The sequence below is a fragment of the Hemitrygon akajei genome, chromosome 25 (assembly GCF_048418815.1).
Source record: "Hemitrygon akajei chromosome 25, sHemAka1.3, whole genome shotgun sequence".
Classification (NCBI taxonomy): domain Eukaryota; kingdom Metazoa; phylum Chordata; class Chondrichthyes; order Myliobatiformes; family Dasyatidae; genus Hemitrygon; species Hemitrygon akajei.
In genome coordinates this window covers 13,567,625-13,590,892 of record NC_133148.1, presented here as the reverse complement: position 1 = coordinate 13,590,892, position 23,268 = coordinate 13,567,625, and the positions used below count along the sequence as shown (strand labels likewise).

General features: G+C 40.7%; 1 protein-coding gene across 1 annotated transcript in view; it reads right to left on the bottom strand.

Annotated features, from left to right (window-relative positions):
• The window catches only part of LOC140716172 (uncharacterized), a 69,965-nt gene extending 49,691 nt beyond the window's left edge, over positions 1-20,274 (bottom strand). Inside the window, exons 1-2 of the mRNA XM_073028817.1 lie at positions 20,099-20,274; positions 13,480-13,709 (exon numbers count right to left, since the gene is read on the bottom strand). Of these exons, the coding sequence (XP_072884918.1) occupies positions 13,480-13,679 (200 nt within the window). The 5' untranslated portion in view covers positions 13,680-13,709; positions 20,099-20,274. The remainder of the gene's footprint in view (positions 1-13,479; positions 13,710-20,098) is intronic.
• Positions 20,275-23,268: the final 2,994 nt, after the last annotated feature.

Sequence of the window (23,268 nt, the reverse complement as noted above, 5' to 3'; positions counted from 1 at the left end):
TGACAAAAGGTTGCTGGGTTACCTTCACAAGAAAGGCAATAATGCTTCAATAAATTAGTGTCCCATTATCTTTTTTATGAAATCTTTACTTTCTTCATAAATGGGCAATAAATAGTAGCAACATTTACATCCAAAGATGAATAAATAAAACCGGGCTGAAACTCAGGACTCTTGAGTGCAGGTGAGGTGGAGGACAACTACGCTGGTTGAAATCATAATAGAGTCCAACAGGCCAGGTTAGACAGAGCCCTGATACAAAATCAGCTGAGTTTGATTGTGAAGTGAAATGCTGTAGACTACAAGAGGAAAAATGGCAAATGAAAGTCCAACCCAGACAAAGCACTGAGAGGGGTGGGGGTTCAAAAAGGCATGGGAATGCAAAGTGAATGAGAGGAGAAAGAGAATAATGTACAATGCCCACAAATCCTCCAATATACAGTATGATAGGAGTAAAATTGCATTGGGGAGTCAGAATTACAGCACGTTCACATTATAGTAGAGAGAGTGGAGAGGTATTCACAAGGATGTTGCCAAGACTTCCTAATTTCAGCACGAGGAAATATTTGACAAGCTACAGTTGTTTTGGGATATATAAAATTATGAAGGAACTATATAGAGCAAGTAGGAATGTGCCATTTGCTTAGCAAATGCAACAGGCACAGATTTAATTGGCGAAAGAATTGGAGTGAAAATGAGCAAGAATATTTTCACCCAGATTGGTGGAAGTCAGTAACTCACTGCTTGAAAGGATGGTAAAGGTAGAAATAATCGCAACATTTAAAAGTTCATCACTTTCATTGCATACACAAGAAAAGATGGTACTTGGATACAATTAGGTAAGGGATATTTTTCTACCCCAGTGGACACATTTAGGCAGATCTTCTGCAAAACAAAGTTTAGCCTCAAGGAATCATACAGACTCTATAGCTCACTGAGTCCATGTCAAGCCTCAAAAACTATCTGGACTTATCCTATTTGTTGTTTTAATTCTCACATTCCAATCAATACACACTGTCAGGATCTACAATGTACAGTAGGTTCAATTAACCTCTACTCTTCTGTGCATCTTTATGAAATGAAATGAGAGCATCAGGAAGAAACCCATCTGTTTAAAAAGAGCACGTGTTTTACAGTTTACAATGCGTGTGCTTTTATTTTTGTATGTTTATCAATGTCAGAAACATCTGCAAACATTCAATCTCAAACACAAAATACTAGATGAACTCAGCAGGTCAGCAGCATCTAAGGAAATGAATAAGCTCATGATGTTGTGAACCCAGACCCTTCTTCAGGATTGGAAAGGAAGGGGGAAAATGACAGAATAAAAAGATGGGGGGAGGGAAAGGATAGCTAGAAGGTGATATCTTTGATCTCAGTGATGGCTACTGCTTGGTTTCACTGGCTGCCAAAGTCATTCTGGGTTCTCCTGAATCTGTGCTCAGAAATGTCCTGTATTACTCTAGACCCTGTCAATCAGCTTCCAAAGGGAGAAAATGATTAAAATCAATGAAAAAAAAACACAAGTTCCAATAACACAGAAGGTACTCTGCAAAATCTACAGGTTACAATAGAAAACCAGAGCCTTGAGGCAAATGATCTCAATATTCTTGTTCAAGGTGTGTTCAAATTGGCATAAATGAAAGAGATCAGGTGGTTAAAGGATTGTTGTGAGAAATAAGCATTCCTTTTCATTATAAGCAGGGACCTGAATCCACAAAAATGGGAAGTTATCTTGAAAATAACAGAATTCCCTACTCCTTGTTGATACCTTTTATAAGAAATGTAAGCAGATTAAATAAAAACAAAAAGAAAATGGATGAGGAAATCATAGAAAAGAACAAAGGATGATTAATGACAAGAGGGCAAATTCTTGTTCTAGAACAAGAATCTTAAAAGATGGTTTACCATGAGGTAAAAGGAAATCCTCTTTGAAAAAAAAGTAGTTAAATTCTACAATAATGCACAATGCCCATAGCAAAACAGGAACAGGAGGAGTTCTTGCATTTGGAGAGCTAGACATAGTGAAGGCAATTGAGATCTGGCTGCAGAAATATCAGGACAGGATATTAAACATTACAGGATACAACATATTTGGAAAACAGGTAAGAGATAAAGTGGAGGGAGAATTGCAGTGCACTTCATCAATTGAAAGAAAAAAAAAAGTAACACAGAATCCATATTTACAAAGATTGAATAAAGGATTTATCTCACAATTATGTATTATTTATACAGTTAGAAGAACACATACAGAATGGGAAAATAATTAAAGAAAACACAAATAATGTTCTGGGAGGCAAGGGGGATTCCAGCTACCAGTATTAATTGAAGGGAATAAGGCAATAAAGTTCATAAAGTGGATTTAGGACCTCTGTCTAATTCAATATGTACAAACTTCAATTCTGCATTTCCAGATCTACAAATGGGATATGAGCCAGAGCAAATAAAATTAGAAGCAGGAGATAGTGGCAAATATGGTATATGTTTCAATTTGACAATAGTAGGTAATAGTCTGGTTTAAGGTGGCACTGGTGAATCTCAACAACTTCTGGCTGGTGACTGATGAAACAAGGAAAACTAAATACAATGTTCATCAATCTTGTTCTGGTAAACGATCATCACAAGCAGTAGTCCGTAACTTCCCTTTGGACTTGGAGGCAATTCGATGTGACAGAACCAAGGTGAGGCAGCGGTCCTGTCACGTAGGGCAAGGAAGACCTGAGGTTCGATCAATTTAAACTTTGGGCCGAATCAAGGTAGCAGGTTCCAAACACCAGAGCATACTGAAGCTACTTAACCCAATGTTTGCTTTACAATTTAAATGCCAGGCCAAATTGAAGCAGTGGAGTCTAGGCTCCAGAGCATATCCAAAGCAACCAAACTCAATACTTGGACGACTATTTAGGCGCTAGTACCAGATTGAAAAGCTCAGGGCCCGAGGCAAGGACGGGCTGGTTCACCTCGCTGCTCTGCTCTGCATTATACCCAGGGACTGTGGATAGATGCCATTTGTGGACTTCAGTTCAGAACACTATCTGCTTGCATTTATTGTTTGCATGATTGTTTTCTCTGTCTCTCTCTGCACATTGGGTGTTTGACAGCTTTTTTTAAAAAAATAGCTTCTTTTGGGTTTTCTTGCTTCATGGCTGTTAGGAGGCAAATCTCAAGGTTGTATAATGTATACAAACTTGGACAATAAAAATACTTTGAACTTTGTTTGAGAATTATTACTGTACACAGAGGTGTTCCTGTATATTAGTTCAAAGTAAATTTATTATCCAAGTACACATATGTTACCATATGCAATCCTGAGATTCATAAACCACCGAAAGCAAACATTTAGATGCAGCAAGAAGGCTAATATTATATTACTCTTCATAGCAAGAGGATCTAGGTACAGTAGATTCCAGTTAAATGGAAAATCGGTTAATCGGGACAGCCTCTTATTTGGGATAACCCTCAAAGAACAAAAACTAATAAAGAAAATAGCTGGAATTCTCTTCATTTATTTGGTTCTCAATTGGGACAAAGACTGTTGATGGACAGTTTCTAACTTACATCAGTCACATGCAGTTGTGTGGCTGTGCATAGAGTGAATAATTTTTAAATACTATCAGTTGCATGTATTTATGTTCAAAATGCAGCGATTTTTGTCACTGATAGTTGGCAAGAAGTGAGCAACAAGACAATTCAGTTCCATTTTGCTCACTGCAGTTTCAAGCATTTAAGATTTGAGATGCCAGAAACAGCCAGGAGTGAAAATGGAACAATTTCACAACTTCAACAAGTTAGGAACTATGAAGAATTTGAAGGCATCGTCTGTTACAATGAACATGAGGATTTAGAGGACGCATTGTATTAAGGCAGTCCATTATCTACACCAGTTTCAGCGTTGATTTTGTTCATTTAAAAAGGACATAGCAGTGTACCATCAGTAACTATTAGGAACTAACACTAAGTTTTACCCTATTTGCAGTATTCTAATTTGTTCTGTATTACATTTAAATACATAATTTGTTACTCAGTTACATGGTAGGCTGTCTTTTTTATACCTTTTAAAATATTTCTGTGAAACTCTGGCTAATTGGGGCAGCCACGTAATTGGTACTGGTCCCAATGTGTCGCAATTAACCAGAATCCACTGTATAAGAATAAAGATGGCTTGCTGCAATATCCATGGTTCAATACAGGTTTGTGCTGCTTTTCAATTCTGTCCCTCCAGAAATAAATCCTTGTCCTTGGTTTACTTTGCTAAACTGTACAAAGAGTTTTAGAGATTGGTGTATTTGTTCATTCCTTTAACTACCGCATTTGATTCCCATCCTCTAAGTATTAATAGCCTCCTCACTCTTCCCACCAAACGACATTACCTTGCATTCATTTCTGTTGAACTTCATTTTCCTTTTTTCCCCATTCTCCATGTTAATTTTTCAATTTATTGCAGTTGTGTCAGAATTGGCTATCACCCCAATTTGGTCACATCGACAACCTTAGAAATGGTGTTTTTAATTCCAAAGTCTTAATTGGCATTTTAAATTCTGAAAATGAGTGATCCCAGCATAGATCGTGGTGAAACACCATTTCCAACCTACCTCCACAATAAAATAAAGTCTTGCTCCATTTTCTGCTTTCTTGAAGTCATCTAGCAATTAATTTTCCTACGTGTCCAGTAACTCTGTGTTTTCTGATCTTAACTCTAGATAAATTTTCAAGAACATTGTGAGCATTTAGTTAAATTACACGGAACAGTACAGCACACTACAGAATCTTCGGCCACGCCAATAAATTACCGATTTACGGTATTACCATTATCAGTTGTCTCTACTGTGTAGATGAGTGATATAATTTAATGATTTATCTGGAATTATTGTTCGGAACATGGGGGAGAATAAATTAGCTTGGTATAGGATTAGTGTAAAAAGTGTTTGACAGTTGGCATGGACATAGTGAATCAAAGGGCCAATTTCCACACTATAATTCAATTAACCTGATTCATCCACATCCCAAACATTTGTAGTAAGTAGATTGTTGATGTTGTTCAATCGTTTAGTCAAGTCCGACTCTTCTTGACCTCATGGACCATAGGGTTTTCATGGCAAGATACAGAAGTAGATTGCCAGACCTTTCTTCCACGCAGATACTGCTGCTGCCCAAGTTGGGACCCAACTAGGTTTGAACTCAGGACCATCTGCCTTACACCACCAGCTGGCCCAATAAGTAGATTAGCTACTGTAAATTGCTTCCACTATAGCTGGGTGCTAGAGGAATCTATGTGGCATTGAAGATTACATCAAAGAGAGTTTACAGTCAAATATGATGGCAGAAGAGAGTATTAATAGTAAGATTCTTAGTAGTATGGAGGATCAGAGGGATCTTGGGGTCCGAGTCCATAAGACACTCAAAGCTGCTGCGCAGGTTGACTGTGGTTAAGAAGGCATATGGTGCATTGGCCTTCATCAATCGTGGGATTGAGTTTAGAAGCCGAGAGGTAATGTTGCAGCTATATAGAACTTTGGTCAGACCCCACTTAGAGTACTGTGCTCGGTTCTGGTCACCTCATTACAGGAAGGATATGGAAACCATAGAAAGGATGCAGAGGAGATTTACAAGGATGTTGCCTGGATTGGGGAGCATGCCTTATGAGAACAGGTTGAGTGAACTCGGCTGTTTCTCCTTGGAGTGATGGAGGATGAGAGGTGACCTGATAGAGGTATATAAGATGATGAGAGGCATTGATCATCTGGATAGTCAGAGACTTTTTCCCAGGGCTGAAATGGGCGGCACGAGGAGGCACAGTTTTAAGATGCTTGGAAGTAGGTACAGATGTCAGGGGTAAGGTTTGTACGCAGAGAGTGGTGAATGCGTGGAATGAGCTGCTGGTGATGGTGGTGGAGCTGGATACAATAGGGTCTTTTAAGATGCTCCTGGACAAGTACATGGAGCTTAGAAAAATAAAGGGCCTCAGGTAACCCTAGGTAATTTCTAAGGTAAGGACATGTTTGGCACAGCTTTGTGGGCCGAAGGGCCTGCATTGTGCTGTTGGTTTTCTATGTTTCTATGAAATAAAAGAGGGAAAGGGACAATGGGATTCTCTGAGATGTGGCGTAGGCTTAATGGGCAATATGCCTCCTATGTCATGATAAAATATGAAATATCTATCATGCTGTGTATTTAATATTTCAATAATATTTGAGTAATCTTGTATATATATTCTTTGATTATAAGCATTTTTGTTCATTTAAATAATTAGAGGTTATATGTAAAAATGTTAATTTCATACATCATCATGCTACAAAGTGATATGTGTATTCATCACTTAAAGTAAAGATGAAGTTAATCTATATTCCTGGATTCCTGTGTCCTTTGAATTAATTTAATGTTTTGAAATTATAAAACGTAACACTGGCAAAGAGGTAATTTTAAAAAGAACCTGAGACAACTACAAACCTGTTAAAGCGAGGAAGATGTTCAAAATAAAAACTAACTTATCAAGGAACAGTAAAGCAGAGTAGCACATGTTACTTGGAAGGGAAGACATGATCAAGTTCAAAAACAAGAGACCACAAACTGAAGAATCCAAGGTTCATAAATAGTAACCAAGTAACAATAATCATTTAAAAAATCAGAAATGGCTGACTACATCCGAAAGATTGTCGAGTTTGATCAATGAGTAATTGGCTCATGCATACTGAGCTACTGGAATAGTATTCTGAAGCAAATGAAGTAGCCAGTGAGAAGCAAGTGCCAATTTTGTTGAGTTCATTGGGTTTAAAGGCATAGTTTGCTTCGAAACTTGACTTCTCCAGCCAAACCCGCAAAAATCAGCTTTCCTGATATTGTCAATGTGATGCAGCGACATTTTGAACCAAAGCTACTGTTAACTGCAGAATGCTTTAGGTTTCATAAGCAAAATCAAAAGGAAGGAGTGTCCATTTCAGTGTACGTGACTGAATTGAAGAAATTGTCTAGGCATTGTCAATTCAGTAGTTGTCTGAATGATGTACTATGAGACTGCTTAGTTTGTGGAATAGTACAAGAAAGCATTGAAAAATGGCTCCTAACTAAAGCACAGCTTACATTTAAAAGAGCAGTGGAAATTGCTGTTTCAATAGAAACCGCTGACAGAGACGCAATGGTGCTGCAGTCAGGAAAGAAAGCGGTGTGAACAAAGTTGCATCATCTAAACAGAAACTGGCCTGGCTGAACAAATTGTGTTACTGTTGTGGCAGGGGCTCACATACACTAAACAAGTGCAGATTTAAAGATGAATCTTGCAGAAAATGCAACAAAGTAGGCAGACAAAAATAAATGCACCACTCAGTGAAGAGAAATAACTAAAAAGTCAAATTGCAGTTTCAAAAAGAGCATCTGTTAATGATGAGAGTGACACAGGATTGTGTAGCCTTGAAATAACAGTGTGAAAATTAACAACCGAAGAGCAATATGGCTTACACCGGAAATGAATGGCAAATTAATTAAAATGGAACTGGATACTGATTCAGCTTTTTCACTCATTCCTCAAAACGAGTTTAAACAGCATTTCAAACATGCTAAACTGAACCCAGCAGATATCCAACCAAGAACTTACACTGGAGAAAAGATAACTCCTGTGGGAACGACATCCAGGAAACACAACACCCAGCAAGCCACATTGAGCTCGTATGTGGTAAAAACAGAAGGAGCAGTATTGTGGGGGGCATGATTGGCTGGGAAAACTAAAACTTAATTGGAGATCCATCCACCATTTGCACACCACATCCCCTGCCACGAAGCCATACAAAAGGGAATTAGCAAAGGTACTGGATGATGCAACAGCTGTCTCCATGTCAAACACCATGAACGTTGCCTAAAAGAGGACAAACAGGTGTTGGTGACAACCTCTGTGCCTCTGGTTGGAAAGCTTATTGGACCAAGGAAGGACCATGCTGCTCAAGGGAATCATGAAAGTGATGAAAAGTCATTTGGATCAAGTAGTTAACTGCGAAAAATGGCTTGGTTTTAAGCTGGAAGAGAGTTCAAGGAGCTTCAAGAAAGTTGCAAGCATTTAGCGTTTGTGAGTACCAAGAACCCAAATCTACTCTATGTGCTTTAAGGTTATTGCATGAACTTCAAGCTGCTTGCAACAGTAGATGCTCAGCTAGGGTCGATGGAGATACAAAAACAGAGGATTTGTCAGATGATGCTGTAGATGAAAAAACCAAAAGGAGAGATCAGATCATAAAAGGAGCAATAGAAGGACTAATAAGAGAATACTCCAGTGACCTAAATACACCTTCCCAAGATCAAGATACACAAACATATACAAGAAGAAAATGGAAGTAGTAGTAAGGTGGCTACCACTATCAGAACCACTTCCTGCAGCCTCAGTCAACTCCTACAACCACCACAGAACAGGCCCCAGAATCTGAGATTGTTTCACAGCTGCATCTGCCAAGCAGATTGACCTCCCTTGTCAGGAAAGGCATTATCCCACAAGAGGAAGAAATCCTCCACAGCGATTAAATCTTTAAGCCTGAGTGGGACAATTAAAAATTTACTATGCAGTGGATTTATGTATATAGTAGTTGTATTGAATGGTATATTGTGTATACAGTTGAGTTGCATTCTATACTGTGTTGGAGTTTATAGCTAAGCAGGGAGGAATGTTGTTTCCTTAATATTCAATTATGTTTGAGTAATCTATATTGAGTATTTACATTGTTTAATTAAACATTCTTGTTTAAGTAACAATATGTTAATTGCCTATGTCATTACACTATTATAAGACAATTGAACAGTTCCCTCGTATAATAAGGACTCTTGAACTCACAACCTACCTCATTGTAGACTTGCATCATATTGTCTACTTGCCCTGCATGTTCTCTGTAACTGTAACTCTTTATTCTGCATTCTGTTATTGTTTCTATTGTACTACCTCATGTTGTAATGGAATGACCTGTATTAATGGCATGCAAAACATGTTTTTCACTTTAAATTGGTACATCTGACAATAATAAACCGATTTACCAACTTCTGTAGCATTCCTCTCCACAAGTATATCCCTTCTCAGGCAAGACTATAACACTCCATCACTGTTCTCAGTAATTGCAGCAATCTTTTCATGCAATTAAATTTTCTTTCTATGAAAGTCAGTACACTATTTGCCTTGATGCACATTCCCCTTTGCTTGACTGATGTACAAGAATCCTTAAATCTCTTTGTACACTTGCAATTCCCAATTAAACACCATTTACCGTAAATATTATTCTACCATTTTGTTTCTTTCCTTATAGGACAGCATGGGCGGCAGCAGTTAGCTAAACCTATTTCAGAACCAGTGACCCAGCTTCAACTCTGGCCGCTCTCTGTAAGGCATTTGCACATTCTCCCCATGAATATTTGTGTTTCCTCAGGGTGCTCCAGCTTCCTCCCACAGTCCAAAAAACTGGTTTGTAGGTTAACTGATCATTGTAAACTGTTCTGTGATTATACTAGGTTAAATAGGTAGGTTGCCAGGCAGTGTTGCTCATTGGACCGGAAACGCCTGATCTGTTCTGCATCTCCAAATAAGTAGAATAAAAATAAAATTATACTGTATTTACTGAGTTTTGCCCCAATTCATAATGTTTAAACAGCCTTGAAACACCTCTGCAACCTCATCACAATGCACAACCCCACCCACTTTAGTGTTGTTGGCCAACTCATTACACTGTATAAATCTGCTGATGATACAACCATTGTTAGCAAAATCTCAGAAGGTGATGCAAGGGCATACTGGAGTGAGGTATACCAGTTAGTTGAGTTGACCTTACACTCAATGCCAGTAAGACCAAAGAGCTGATTGTGGACATCAGAAAGGGTAAGACAAGGGGACACAAACCAATCCTCACAGAGCGATGAGCAATTGAGATGAGAGAAGAGGAGAGAGTGAGCAATTTCAAGTTCCTGGGTATCAATATTTTCCAGATCCTAACCTGGATGCAACATATTGATGCAGCAATAAAGGCGGCAGCACAGCGGCTATGTTTTATTTGGAGTTTGAGGAGATTTGATTTGTCAACTAAAACTCTTTTAAACTTCTACAAATGTACTGTGGAGAGCATTCTGACTGGCTGTATCAGCATCTGGTATGGGGGGGGGGGGGCTATTGCACAAGGCAGAAGCAAGTTGCAGTAACTTGTAAAATTAGTCAGCTTTATCATGGGTATTGGCCTCTGTAGTATCCAAGATGTCTTCAAGGAGCAGTCCCTTTGGAAGATAGCATCCATCAGTAAAGATCCCCACATGGAGGACAGGCCCTCTTCTATCAGAAAGGAGGTCCAAAAGCCTGAAGGCAAACACTCTGCAATTCAGGAGCAGCATCTGCCCTTTCTAACACGCACACACAGATACACACTTTTTGTATATATACACACACAAACACATACATAGACATACATATACACACAGACATACACACTCACACACAAATATACATTTAAAGCTGCTGTTTTTCTTTACATTTATCATCTATTTCACTGTACCTCTGCTGTAATTTTATGACGTATGCCAGTGATATTAAGCCTAATTCTGAAAAGAGGTGGGAAACCCAATTAAAAGCAACTTTGCTTTCTCCCAGAGCTGTGAAAACTTATTTTGACTATCACTAGTATCCAGAAATACTGATTGCTGCATTTGATTTTACTTGAGCTGTTATACCACTCAATAAGACATTCTTGCAATGTGCTGTTACCATTATTCACATCCACTCCAAATGGATCCACCATCCAATCTGGAAAAGGAATCTCCAGAAACTCTCGGAACCGAAATTCCTTAGTGCAGTTGTTTCAAATGATAATGGTATACTTTCAGATCATCACCTTGATCTATTCTATTCTATTCTATTCACTCTATTCTAAGAGTGGCCAGAGAAAGAAATTGTATTAGACTCTCCAAAATGGGGAGAAATGACAAAAAACTGAGAAGCAAAGGGACCTTGTGCAGGAGTCCCTAAAGGTTCATTTGCAGGTTGAGTGAGTGGCAAGGAAGACAACTGTGATGTTTACATTCATTTCAAGAGGTCTAGAGTAAAAAAAACACAAGGATTAAGGCTTTATAAAGCACTGGTAAGGTCTCATATGGAGTATTGTCAGCAGTTTTGGGCCCCTTGACTCAGAAAGTATGTGCTGACATTGGAGAGGGTTCAAAGGAGATTCATGACAATGATTCTAGGATTGAAAAAGCTTGACATATGAAGAGCTCTGGGGCTCTACTCACTGGAATTCAGAAGAATAAGGGGTGACCTCTTTGATACCTATCAAATGTTGAAAGGCACAGAGTAGATGTGAAAAGGATGTTTCCTATGACGAGTGAGTCTAAGATCAGAGGACACAGCCTCAGAATAGAGGGTCATCCTCTTAGAACACAGATTACGAGGAACTTCTTTAGGCAGAGACTGGTGAATCTGTGGAATTTGTTGCCGCAGCAGCTGTGGAAGCATTGAGTATATTTAAGGCAGAGGTTGATATATTCTTGATTAGTCAGGTCATGAAGGGATATGGGAGAAGGTAAGAGATTGGGGTTGAGGGGGAAAATGAATCAGTCATGATGAAGTGGCGGAGAAGACCCAATGGGCAAAATGGTCTCATTCTGCTTCTATATCTCATGGTCTTAAATTCACGATGTCCAACATTGCTGCTGAAAACTTTGAGTTTTCCAAGAAAAGCAGTAACAGCCTCTTTGCATGATATGAGATCACAGTTTTTTCCTTGTAGCTGTTTAATAAATTCAGTTTTTCAAATATATGTGACAAGTAAAATATGTCAGTGACAATTTATTCTCCAAGCTGTTCATCACTTACTATCCCAAAGTGAAAGAAAGCAACAAAGACAATTACCTTTTGACAACCATCGAATCTGTATGCATTAGTAGCTGTTCAAAATCTTCTTCGATTTCTTCGCAAAGTGGTTGAAAAAAGGCAATCTCGAAATGCAATTGATTTAACGAAATTGACAGCCATTATTAGAGCAGCAGGGTGTTATGCAAACGTCCTCCCAATTTTTTTTGCAATCGAATGCTGACCATGGATGACACAGTGTATGCAAAAAATGTCAGGTACAGCATTTTTTAAAAAAATGAGCAAGGAATACTCTGTACTTTCCTACCATCGAAGCAGAACCATCAGTTGCACAAGCCGTAATACTTTCTGTCTGCAGTTTCTGCTATAATTTCTACTATGAATCAGTGTATATAAAACTGTTCAAGCCATCCCCTTGAGCTTTTAATACTAATTGTATTAATGAGTACTCATGAAATGCCAGATGATATGGAAAAACAACTAGCTGCACAACAGCAAGATAAGAAGTTTGTCCTCCAAATTGATTGAATATACATGTAAAAGTGGAATAAACTCTTTAGGCAATTCTTAGATACATGTCATAAATATTTCTTTTAAAAATGTAATTATAATGGAATTCTGTGCAGCAATAAAGAGTGCGTACTCACCAAGGAAAGTGAATTGAATTTCCTTTCAAAATATCAGGGATTTAAGGAAAGTTGTAGTGGTACATTTTCTAAGTATTATAACATGCACAGGTTAGTGGAAGGCAGAATCAGCCTCCTGCTGCATATTCTCTGACTGGCCTTACTGCCAACAGTCCACCCAACATTCAATTTGTTCATAATACTTATAACTGTTATAATTAGATTACTAGAAGACTGTCCATGCCAGACTTTCCGTACTAATCTCCTTCTGATAAGGGTTTGGATATGTACAACCTGGCAGTCTTTCAGTTGAAATTAAATGTGGATGGTTCCCACACCAAAAGTAATTATAATCACTAGCTGGTGAAGAACATCCTGGTGGCTCATGCCCACCTGCTCACTCTATAATGGCAACTTGGGAGTGGATGTGGAGCAGGGTGCACAGGTTACCCTATAGGTATGAACGGTGAACTGTGCATGATCAGGCAGAAGCAGAGATAATGACTGATGTGCTGCATTCCCCACACAGGCTAAGTTATATTGCTGCCTCATTTGCATTATCTAGTATGTTTTCCCACTCATTTTATTTAGAGTTCCAATTAAATGACATATATTCATTTTTTAATTTATATATTAATATTTTATTAAAACAGTCAACTTATGGCCCATTCAGAAACTCTCTAGTTTCTTTTTTTTAAACTTGTGGCTCCTACAAAATCTGGCATGGTCCCCTGAGTGGACCACATGGCCCACACTGAGAACCATTAATTTATAGTTATGCCACTAAGGGGCTTGGGCTATATTTGTGTTTTTTTTTAAAATGGCTGTGTATTTTTCTAAAATCCAAAAGACAAATGTGCTATGTGCTGTTGGTAATGTGCTTTGCACTTGGGCCCCAGAGGAACGCTGTTTTGCTTGGCTACATTCATATGTGGTTGAATTATAATTAAACTTAAACTTGAATACATACTGCTTCCCCAACAACCACTTGCAGAATCATAACATTCCAAGTGCTGATAAAAACCAACAGCAGCTGCTTACTTGGTCTGCGGCTGTGATGGTTGTCTTTCATCTTCCTTTGCACTCTTCTGTCCCTCCTCATCTTCTTTGATATCCGCAGGCTCTGACTCAGACTCTGCTGGTGCTGGCGGTAACTCCTTAGAACCTGCAGGCTTCTTTGGATCTTCTTCACTCTCTCTGGTGTTCAAACCGACAGTTTCAGGTGGCCTTTCAGGATCCATTGTTTCACTCTACCTCCCTCAGCTGAAATTCTGCCTCGATCAAAGGAAGAAAATGGAAACAGTTACATTAGCTGTGTTTCGTACTCCTCTCAGGAGTGTTAATAGCTGATATTGTCAGAAGGAATAGCAGCTCCCTCCCGTCACCCCTCTCGCACTCGTTGACTGCAACTCGCAGGCTCCCCTCCTCTGTCACACTTTGCGAAAGTAGCAAAGATGTTGTAATAAGGGCTTTCTTTATCTAGAATATCTGATTTATATGTTTATGTCTCACGTAGGAAATCTATTCAGACATCTTGCAGGAAACAACATTTGAGAATTTTCGATCATTTACACATAAAACTTTGAAACCTGACCAACAAATCATGGCATAGTTTAAGGGTCTGTGCTCAGTCAAGGTCCAGATCTGGATCCTGACCTACATCAGTGCCAAAATGCATTCCTGCACATATCACTTAAATGCAATATAGACATTTCCAGAAATCAACTACAATGTCAGCACTTTCTATCCAGATCAATTATTGTAATAACAACACACACAAAATGCTGGTGGAACACAGCAGGCCAGGCAGCATCTATAGGTAGAAGCGCTGCCGACGTTTCAGGCCGAGACCCTTCGTCAGGACTAACCGAAAGGAAAGATAGTAAGAGATTTGAAATTCTCCCTCCTGGCACTTATCCTTGTAAATGGAACAAGTGCTACACCTGCCCTTACACTTCCTCCCTCACCACCATTCAGGGCCCCAGACAGTCCTTCCAGGTGAGGCGACACTTCACCTGTGAGTCGGCTGGTGTGGTATACTGCATCCGGTTCTCCCGGTGTGGCCTTTTATATATTGGTGAGACCCGACGCAGACTGGGAGACTGTTTCGCTGAACACCTACACTCGGTCCGTCAGAAAAAGCAGGATCTCCCAGTGGCCACACATTTTAATTCCACATCCCATTCTGACACGTCTATCCATGGCCTCCTCTTTTGTCAAAATGAATCCAAACTCAGGTTGGAGGAACAACACCTTATATACCGGCTGGGCAGCCTCCAACCTGATGGCATGAACATTGACTTCTCTAACTTCCGTTAATGCCCCTCCTCCCCTTCTTACCCCATCCCTGACATATTTAGTTGTTTGCCTGTTCATCACCCTCTGGTGCTCCCCCCACTTTCTTTCTCCTGAGGCCTCCCGTCCCATGATCCTTTCCCTTCTCCAGCTCTGTATCACTTTCGCCAATCACCTTTCCAGCTCTTAGCTTCATCCCACTTCCTCCGGTCTTCTCCTATCATTTTGCATTTCCCTCTCCCCCCACTACTTTCAAATCTCTTACTATCTTTCCTTTCGGTTAGTCCTGACGAAGGGTCTCGGCCCGAAACGTCGACAGCGCTTCTACCTATAGATGCTGCCTGGCCTGCTGTGTTTCACCAGCATTTTGTGTGTGTTGTTGTTTGAATTTCCAGCATCTGCAGATTTCCTCATCTTTGCAATTATTGTAATTGTTTTTTCTATCAAGACAATGCTGTCATTTGCAAACTTTTATCATTCCTCCTATATTCATTTAGTATATGCTACATGAAGTATGGGACCAAGTTTTAAGCTTTTAGGAATCCTTTTGGAAACAGCCTTCAATAACAAAGAGGAACTGTCAGCTATTACATATTCATAAAACTATATTCTGCATCCACCAACCACGTTGAGCCTGATACACAGTAATGTTTTAACTCATGTTTTTTTTTTATACACATGCCATACACTTGCTTACAGTTTGGTTCTTCAATCACTGTTGGACTGTTCAGAAGTTTATAGTAAACACCTTCCACTATGATTGCCCAGTTTGCTGTCTTCCAATCCAGTCAACACAGATATTTGATAAAGACAGAAATTCTGCAGATACTGGAAATCCAACGCAACATAGACAAAAAGCTGAAGGAACTTTGCAGGTCAGGCAGTGTCCATGGAAATGAACAGTCAATGTTTTGGACCAAGACCCTTCTTCAGGATGATCCTACTAAACTATCATTCCTGCTCACAACCAAATCTTACTCCCCATGGAATCCAAAACCAGAGGGACAAGGTTTAAGGTGAGAGGGGAAATACTTAAAAGGAACATAAGGGGCAACATTTTTCACACAGAGGCTGGTGAGTATATGGAATAAGCTATCTGAGAAAGTTGTCAGGACAGGTATAATTATGACATTTAAAAAGGTATTTGGTCAGGTATATGGATATGAAGGATCGAGAGGGTATTTTAGCCAAATGGAGGCAAATAAGACTGGCTTAGTTAGGGAAATTAGTCAGTATGAATGAGTGAAGTCAAAGGGCCTGTTTGAAAGTTGTGCATGTTTGCTTCTACAGCCTATGATGCCACCACCACCTCTGTTTACATCTCTCTCTACCTCATCCAAAAATCCTGCCATCAGGGATTTAAAATTCCACAAGTACCCTCAATTCCTCTACCTGTTCTCTATACTGCTCGCAAACTCCTTTGACTGCCAAGTCTTTAAATTACCCGAATTATACATTGTGGAAAGAGGCCATAAGGCCAACTGAGTTCACACAGAATGATAAGCATCAATCAGCACTAATCCCATTTTATTCTCCCCATATTCCCATCAACACACCCCTATAAGAAGGGTATTTTCAAGTGGTCAATTAAACTACAACCACTGTCTTTGGGATGTGGGAGGAAATCATAAAACCCTGAGGAAACTCTTTCAGTCTAAGGGAGAATGAGAAGATTTTTACACTGGTAGCTCAGGCCACCAGAGCTGCAAAGCCACACTCAACAAGCTCCATTACTAAGCCACGCAATGCTGTCATTAACTTTTCTTTGCTTTCTGTTTCAATTTCCCCAAAGTCTTTGCTCAGCATCTGCATTAATGAAGTTGAAGCTCTTCTCAAAGCATTAACAAACTATTAAACTTGCTTAGTAGAATCTTGGTTCCAGTTCTTTTGAAGTGCCATGCACCTGCCTGTACATATCCCACCTTCCCCAGTACAGGTCCCAATGGCAGGAATCTAAAGCTTTCCATCCTAATACATCTCTCCAGTCACCCATACATTTATGCATCAGTAAAAACTCACTTATCTGGCACAGTCAGGATTATGAAGATGCTGGATTGGAAGACATTCTGGACTACTGGAGGTTATTACAAATTAATACACTAACTCAACCATGCGAGCTCAGGGTGTGGAGCACAAAGTGGAGAGGAGGAACTATCAGTAGTGATCTAGATGCAAAATCATTTTGATTTTGAAACAACTGTGGTGGATTATCAGAACATTTATTGAATTCTTCTATTTCTTTAATCTTTGGCAAGTAATGGCAGGTATTCACAGATCAGGCTCTGCTTATTAATCGGTTTTCTAAAGTCTACCTGCAATACACAACCTTTCTTTCTATATGTAACATGGACTGTGGTTGTTTACCTTCGCCCTCCAGAATGTTTTGCATCTTGTAACTTTGAACATGGAGACAGCAAAGCATCCTACAATCACGTTTGCAGCACAAAGTCCTAAACCCAAGCTCTGTACAAGTCTGAAGTCATTCCAAAGACAGGACATCAGAAACCTGTTGATTCTCATACACTAACACCAGAAACACAAAATGGTAATGTTTACGTAGAATCTTTGACTTCATATACAGAGGCACAAACTGTAAAGACGTAACTTATACAAAATCTTTATAAATCTTTGCTATAACTGGAATATTAAGTCCAAGTCTGAATGTAGTTCTGAAAAGTGTTCAGTACTTAAGGCATGTAAATTACCAAAACAACAAGGATGAGAAAACACATCTGCAAATTAGTAAGGCTAAAGAAGCAAGTTAGAGCTGAAAGCACACACCTCAGGTAAAAATGCAAGTTAAACTTAAATGCATTGGGTGAAAAAGGTGGTTTAAACAGTGCAAGAGGAGAGTAACTCTCTAGCACTGTAGGAAAGAGCACACAAGTAAGACCAGTGTAAAAGTTCTTTCCAAACAATGGCACAGATACATTAATAAAGTGTCACTCACCAAGCTATCATACATGGACCCATATTCAAACCCTATCAGCAGTACTTTACGGCAATAAAAAAACACTTGCACTTGATGATAAAAGAATGCCATCTTGAACCAACTTTTACAATTCAATTACTATCTCAGCACAGCAACACTATGACCACTTTCGATTGGATGTTCTTCTAATTTTGTTCTTCCTTGCAAAATTTGTGTATAATTTACATCAGTTTTTCTTGCGAATGCTACTTATTTGATGCTATGTGTTTGTGATGCTGATGCCAAATTGTTTTTTCATTGCATCTGTGCATACATATACTTGTAAGTAAGAAAACAAACTTAAGTAGCAAATGTTATCAATGCAAAAACACTTAATGTGACCAGAAAACAAAAAATGTTAGAAGAATTCTGCAAAAGAGTAAAATTAGATGATGTGGAATGACATTACAACTGAAACACTTCAATTCCCAGGTCACTTCGGCAGTTACAAATCAAGTAACATTACGCATCTCACTCTAAGCACCCTGGAAAGGCAGCTGACCTACAACAAGCTCCCAGTGAAATCAATTCCATTCAACTAGACATGAAACAGTATCCAAATAGTAAAAAAGAGACAAAATAAATGCTGAAAACCTGATGCATATGGGTGATGGGCCAATGGAGTGGGTGGAAGAGGGGAAAGAGAACAGGGTGCTGGACAAATGGGGTAAGTGTAGGTAAAACTGGGTAGATCAGGAGGAGAGAGACAAGGGGAAGCCAGTTACATAAAATTGGAGAATTTTATGTTTATGCCATTGTGTTGCAGACTACCCAGACAGAACAAGACACGTTGTTCCTCCAGTTTGTATATAGCTTCACCCTGGCAATGGAACTGGCCAAGGACAGACATGTCCATGTCAAAATGAGGAGAATTAAATTGGCTGGCAAGCAGGAGACCTGGGTGGCCACGGTGCATGGAGCACAAGTGCTGAGCAATCACCTGGTGTCAATAATGTAGAGGAGGCCACACCAGATACAATATACAAGACCTAGGTGTATGCTTGTCTCACCAAGAAGGGCTGTTCAGGGCCCTGAAGAGATTAGTAATTTAAAACTGAAGGTTGCAGAAACTCCTTTCCTGGGAGAGTAGTATGCCTGAGGGTCGTGGAGGCCAGATAACCAGATATATTTAAAGAGTCATCGACAGAGCAGCCCAATCCATCATGGGTGAAGTCCTCCCCACCACTGAGCACATCCTTACAAAATGTTGTCTCAGGAAAGCGGCATCCATTATCAGGGACTCCCACCACCCAGGACATGCTCTCTTCTCGCAGCTACCATCAGGTGGTACAGGAGTGTCAGGACTCACACCACCAGATTCAGCAACAGTTATTACCCTCAATCATCAGGCTTTTGAACCAGAGGACGTCAAGTTCATTCAACTTTCATCACATCATCATCACTGAAATGCTCCCACAATGGACTCACTTTCAAAGATTCTTCATGTCATGTTCTCGATTGTTATTACCGTACTATTTCTTTCTTTTTGTTGTCTTTTGCACACATTGAACGACTGAATTGGAGCGGTCTTACACTGATTCTATTATGGCTATTCTTTCATTATGGATTTATTGAGTATACCTGCAAGAAAATGAACCTCAGGGTTGTGCACGGTGACATATATGCAGTTTGACCAAATTTACTTTGAACTTAGCAGGAACTGAGGCCAGCAGAGACCAGCCATGATCACACTAAATGCTGGGGCAGGCCAGGAGCCAATTGGTAAACTAGCTTATTATTGTCACGTGCCATCCATACAGCTGATACAAGGGAAATCAGGAATAGAATGCAGAATAAAGTTAAAGATAAAGTGCTGAGCAAAGCAGACAATAAAGTGCAAGGTCACAATGAGGTAGATTGTGAGGTCAAAAATACTTATCATACTAAGGAACCTATCAACGGCTTTACAACTGTGAAATGGAAAGTGTCTTGCAGCCCAGTGGTATGTACTTTAAACTGAACTTTATTGCTGAGGCATTGAGAACTGTAGACAGACTGCATGGATGTGCTAAGTTTGCCCACAATCCTCTCCAGTTTCTTACAGTGAAGGCAGAGCAGTCTGCTCCTGTGCTTTTTGGACGGTCCTTGAGTTAATTGCTCTAGTTGCCCAGTAACCAGGAGAAAGTTGTGAGGGAGGCGGGATTTCTGACGTCACCAGAAGTCACGCCTCTCATTGTGACCGGAGTAAGATGGCGATGCGCATGCCCCGTGCTGCTTGCCGCCCGTCCTGCTCAAACATGGCGACTAAGTTGCCCCCCCATCCCCCAGAACCCGTCTATTCCCACATTCCAAACTACCAGCCGCCATCGCCTACAGCCAGCTAGAAATCCGAAACCTCGCAGTCTATACGGATAACAGCCAGACAGTTCGAGCATGCCCGCAGGTCTTCGTTACCTGTTCGGTGGCGGTCCCACAGCACCGCTTTCTTTGTCCGCTAGTGTCCAACGCTGACTTCCGACGGCGGACCGCGCCTTGCGCCCTAGCCCCGCCCTGCCTTGCGATCGCCCCCGCCCCCCTCCGGCTCCTTGCTGCTCTGGGCCACCGACCGGAAACGGAGGGAGCTCACTCCGCCAGCGAACCGTCAACCGTCTCGGGCCTGCGCGCCGCCGCCCGATGTCACTCAGGCGAGAACCAATGGGGAGCCCGCTTGGCATCAGCCGACCCAGCGGCCCCTGCCTTCTGCACCAATCGGGTGTGAGGGCGGGCGTGGGTCTCGAGCCGCTGTACTGCCGGCTTGGGTTGTTGTGGTAGGAAGGTGTCCAGCGCCGGAGAGGCGAGTTGTTGCGACACAAAATATTGCTTCTTAATGCAGATGTGAGAGAAAGTAACAACTAAATATCGGGAAGCTTTTAAAGAGACTCAAGAGATCACGATAAGCATACATCCGTATATAGAAAACTACGAGAACTGAGAGCCCCTCGGACGGCGGGGTGCAGAGGACAGGGAATGGGAATTATACGTCAGCTGACAAGAGTGTTGTGCCACAGAAAGCTCGGAAGAATATGGAGAAAAAAATGACCGGTGAAACTCTAAGTATAGGCAACACACACAAAATAGCGGAAGAACTCCGCAAATCAGGCAGTATTTATGCCGGGAATAAACAGTCAACGTCTCGTTCCGAGACGCTTCATCAGGGCTGAAAAGGAAAGTGGAGGTGGGGAGGGTATGCAAAGCCAAAATAATAAGGTGGGGGAGAGGAAGGAGTACAAGTTGGCAGGTGACCAGGTAAGGGGCAAGGTGGGTGGGGAAGGGGGAATAGGGCTAAAAAAGAGGGAATCTAATAGGGAGAGGACAGTGGACGAAAGGGCAGGAGGAGGGAACCAGAGGGCAGTAATGGGCTGATAAGAGAAGGGGTGAGAGGATAATTAGAATGGATAGGGGATTGGGAGAAATTACCAAAAATTGGAAAACTCGATGTGTGTTCTATTAAGTTGGAGAATATCCAGAATGGGAAGTTGAACTGAAATGGGTAGCCACAGGGAGATCTTGTCTTTTGCAGCAGACAGGGCAAAGATTCTCAACAAAGCTGTCCCAAAATTTGCATTTCTCTGATGTAAAAAAGACTACGCTGTATACAATAGCTGATTTTGATAGATAGGTGAAGCGTTGCCTCACCTGCCAAGGATTGTTTGGGGCTGTAAGTGGTGGTGAATGAGGCGGTGTAGGGGCAGGTGTAGCATTACCCATGTCTGCAGGGTAAAATGACAGAAGGGAGATCACTGGGCTAGCTTGGATGGAGCATTTTGTTTAGCATGGATCATCTGGATAGAAGGACCCTTTTCTGTGCTGTATGTCTCTGGAAGATGTTGGCTGTGATGTGGAACCTTTGAAAGGTGAAAGTGTGATGTTGGTAAGGAGAAATCATAGGTCAGACTCTTCTATGAATGGTGAGAGTGCAGATGTGTGGAGTTGTGAGCGATCATCTTTATTAGCAAAACATTAGTATGCAGGCTTGCTGAGTTCCTCCAGCATTTTGTATGTGTCACTTGGATTTCCAGCATCTGCAGATTTTCTTTTGTTTGTTTGTTTGCAGGTACAACAAGCAGTGAGGAAGGCAAATGGCAAATTACTTTTCATGGGATAGAGGTTGGAGTTTAAAAATAGGGAAGTATTATTACAGTCACTAACAATATCAGTAAACATTAAGATTTCATAAAGTTTCACGGCATTGGAAACTAGCACTTTGGTCCAATTTGTCCTTGTTGACCAAGGTGCTTACCTGTGCTAATTTCATTTGCCTGTATTTGTTCCACATCCCCCTTATCCATGGACCTGTTCAAATATCATTGCTGTAATTCTCGCTGCTTCGAGCACTTCCTTGAGCAGCTCATTCCGTATGTCCAGCACCCATTATTTGAATAACCTTCCCCTTGGTTCCCCATTAAATATTTTCCCTTCCAACTTAAACCTCTCCTCTAGTTTGAGAAATCCCCTAACCTGGGAAAAAGAGTGTGGTCATTGACCTTATGATTTTATAAACCTCAGGTAACGCCTCAGCAACCTTGACAGTAGAGAAAACAGTCCCACCTCTTCAGTCTCTCACAATTCAGCCCCACAGTCACAACAGCATCCATGTAAACCTATTCTGTGTCCTGTAGCTTAGTCAGAACCGTTTTATAGCATGACAACTTAGACCCCGTGTGCCTAACCACCTCACCAACCTACCATAGAGGATGTGGTCAAAACCTTGCTCAAATCCATGTAAACTAATGTTACCCTTTCCTATTTTCATAGAAGTTAATTGACTTTGGAGCAATCTTCATTTGTGTTCGGTCTAATAAAATATATAGGAGTAGAATTAGGCCATTAGGCCTATCTCAGCTCTAATCTCCTACTTTCTCCCTGTATCTCATCATGTCCTGACCAATGAAGAACCTATCAACCTCTGCCTAAAATATACATAAAGACTTGGCGTCCACAGCTGCCCATGGCAAAGAATTCCACTATTTCACCAATCTAGCTCAAGAAATTCCTCCTCATCTCTATTCTAAAAGGACACCCCTCTATTCTGAGGCTATATCCTCTGGTCTTAGACTCTTCCACCACAGAAAACATCCTCAATCCACGCTCAGTCTTTTGATTCCTTAAATTTGTCTGAGGTATTACCAACATCTGCCTCCACAACCTGTACACTAACTGGTCTGGGATTTTGGGTCCCATCTCCCTGCAATTCTAGTTGAAACCCCGCCATGCAGTATTAACAAACCTTCCTGTTAATATATTAGCAATCCAGAGATCATGACCCTGGTCTTGCCCTTTAACTTAGCACATAAGTCCTTCATCACTCATCCTCCCCATGTCATTGCCACCTACATGAACCACGACCTCTGGCTGTTCACCCTCCCACTTATGAATGTTGAGTCTTCGATCCGAGTTGTCCCAGGCCTTGGCACCTGGAAGGCAATGTACCATACAGGAATCTCATTCTTGCCCACAGAACTTTTTGTCCATTCCCCTAACTAACAAATTCCCTATTACCACAATGTGCCTTCTCTCCCTTCCTTTCTGAGTCACCGAGGTGGACTCAGTGCCAGAGACCTGACTTTCCTACATTACAATTGCCA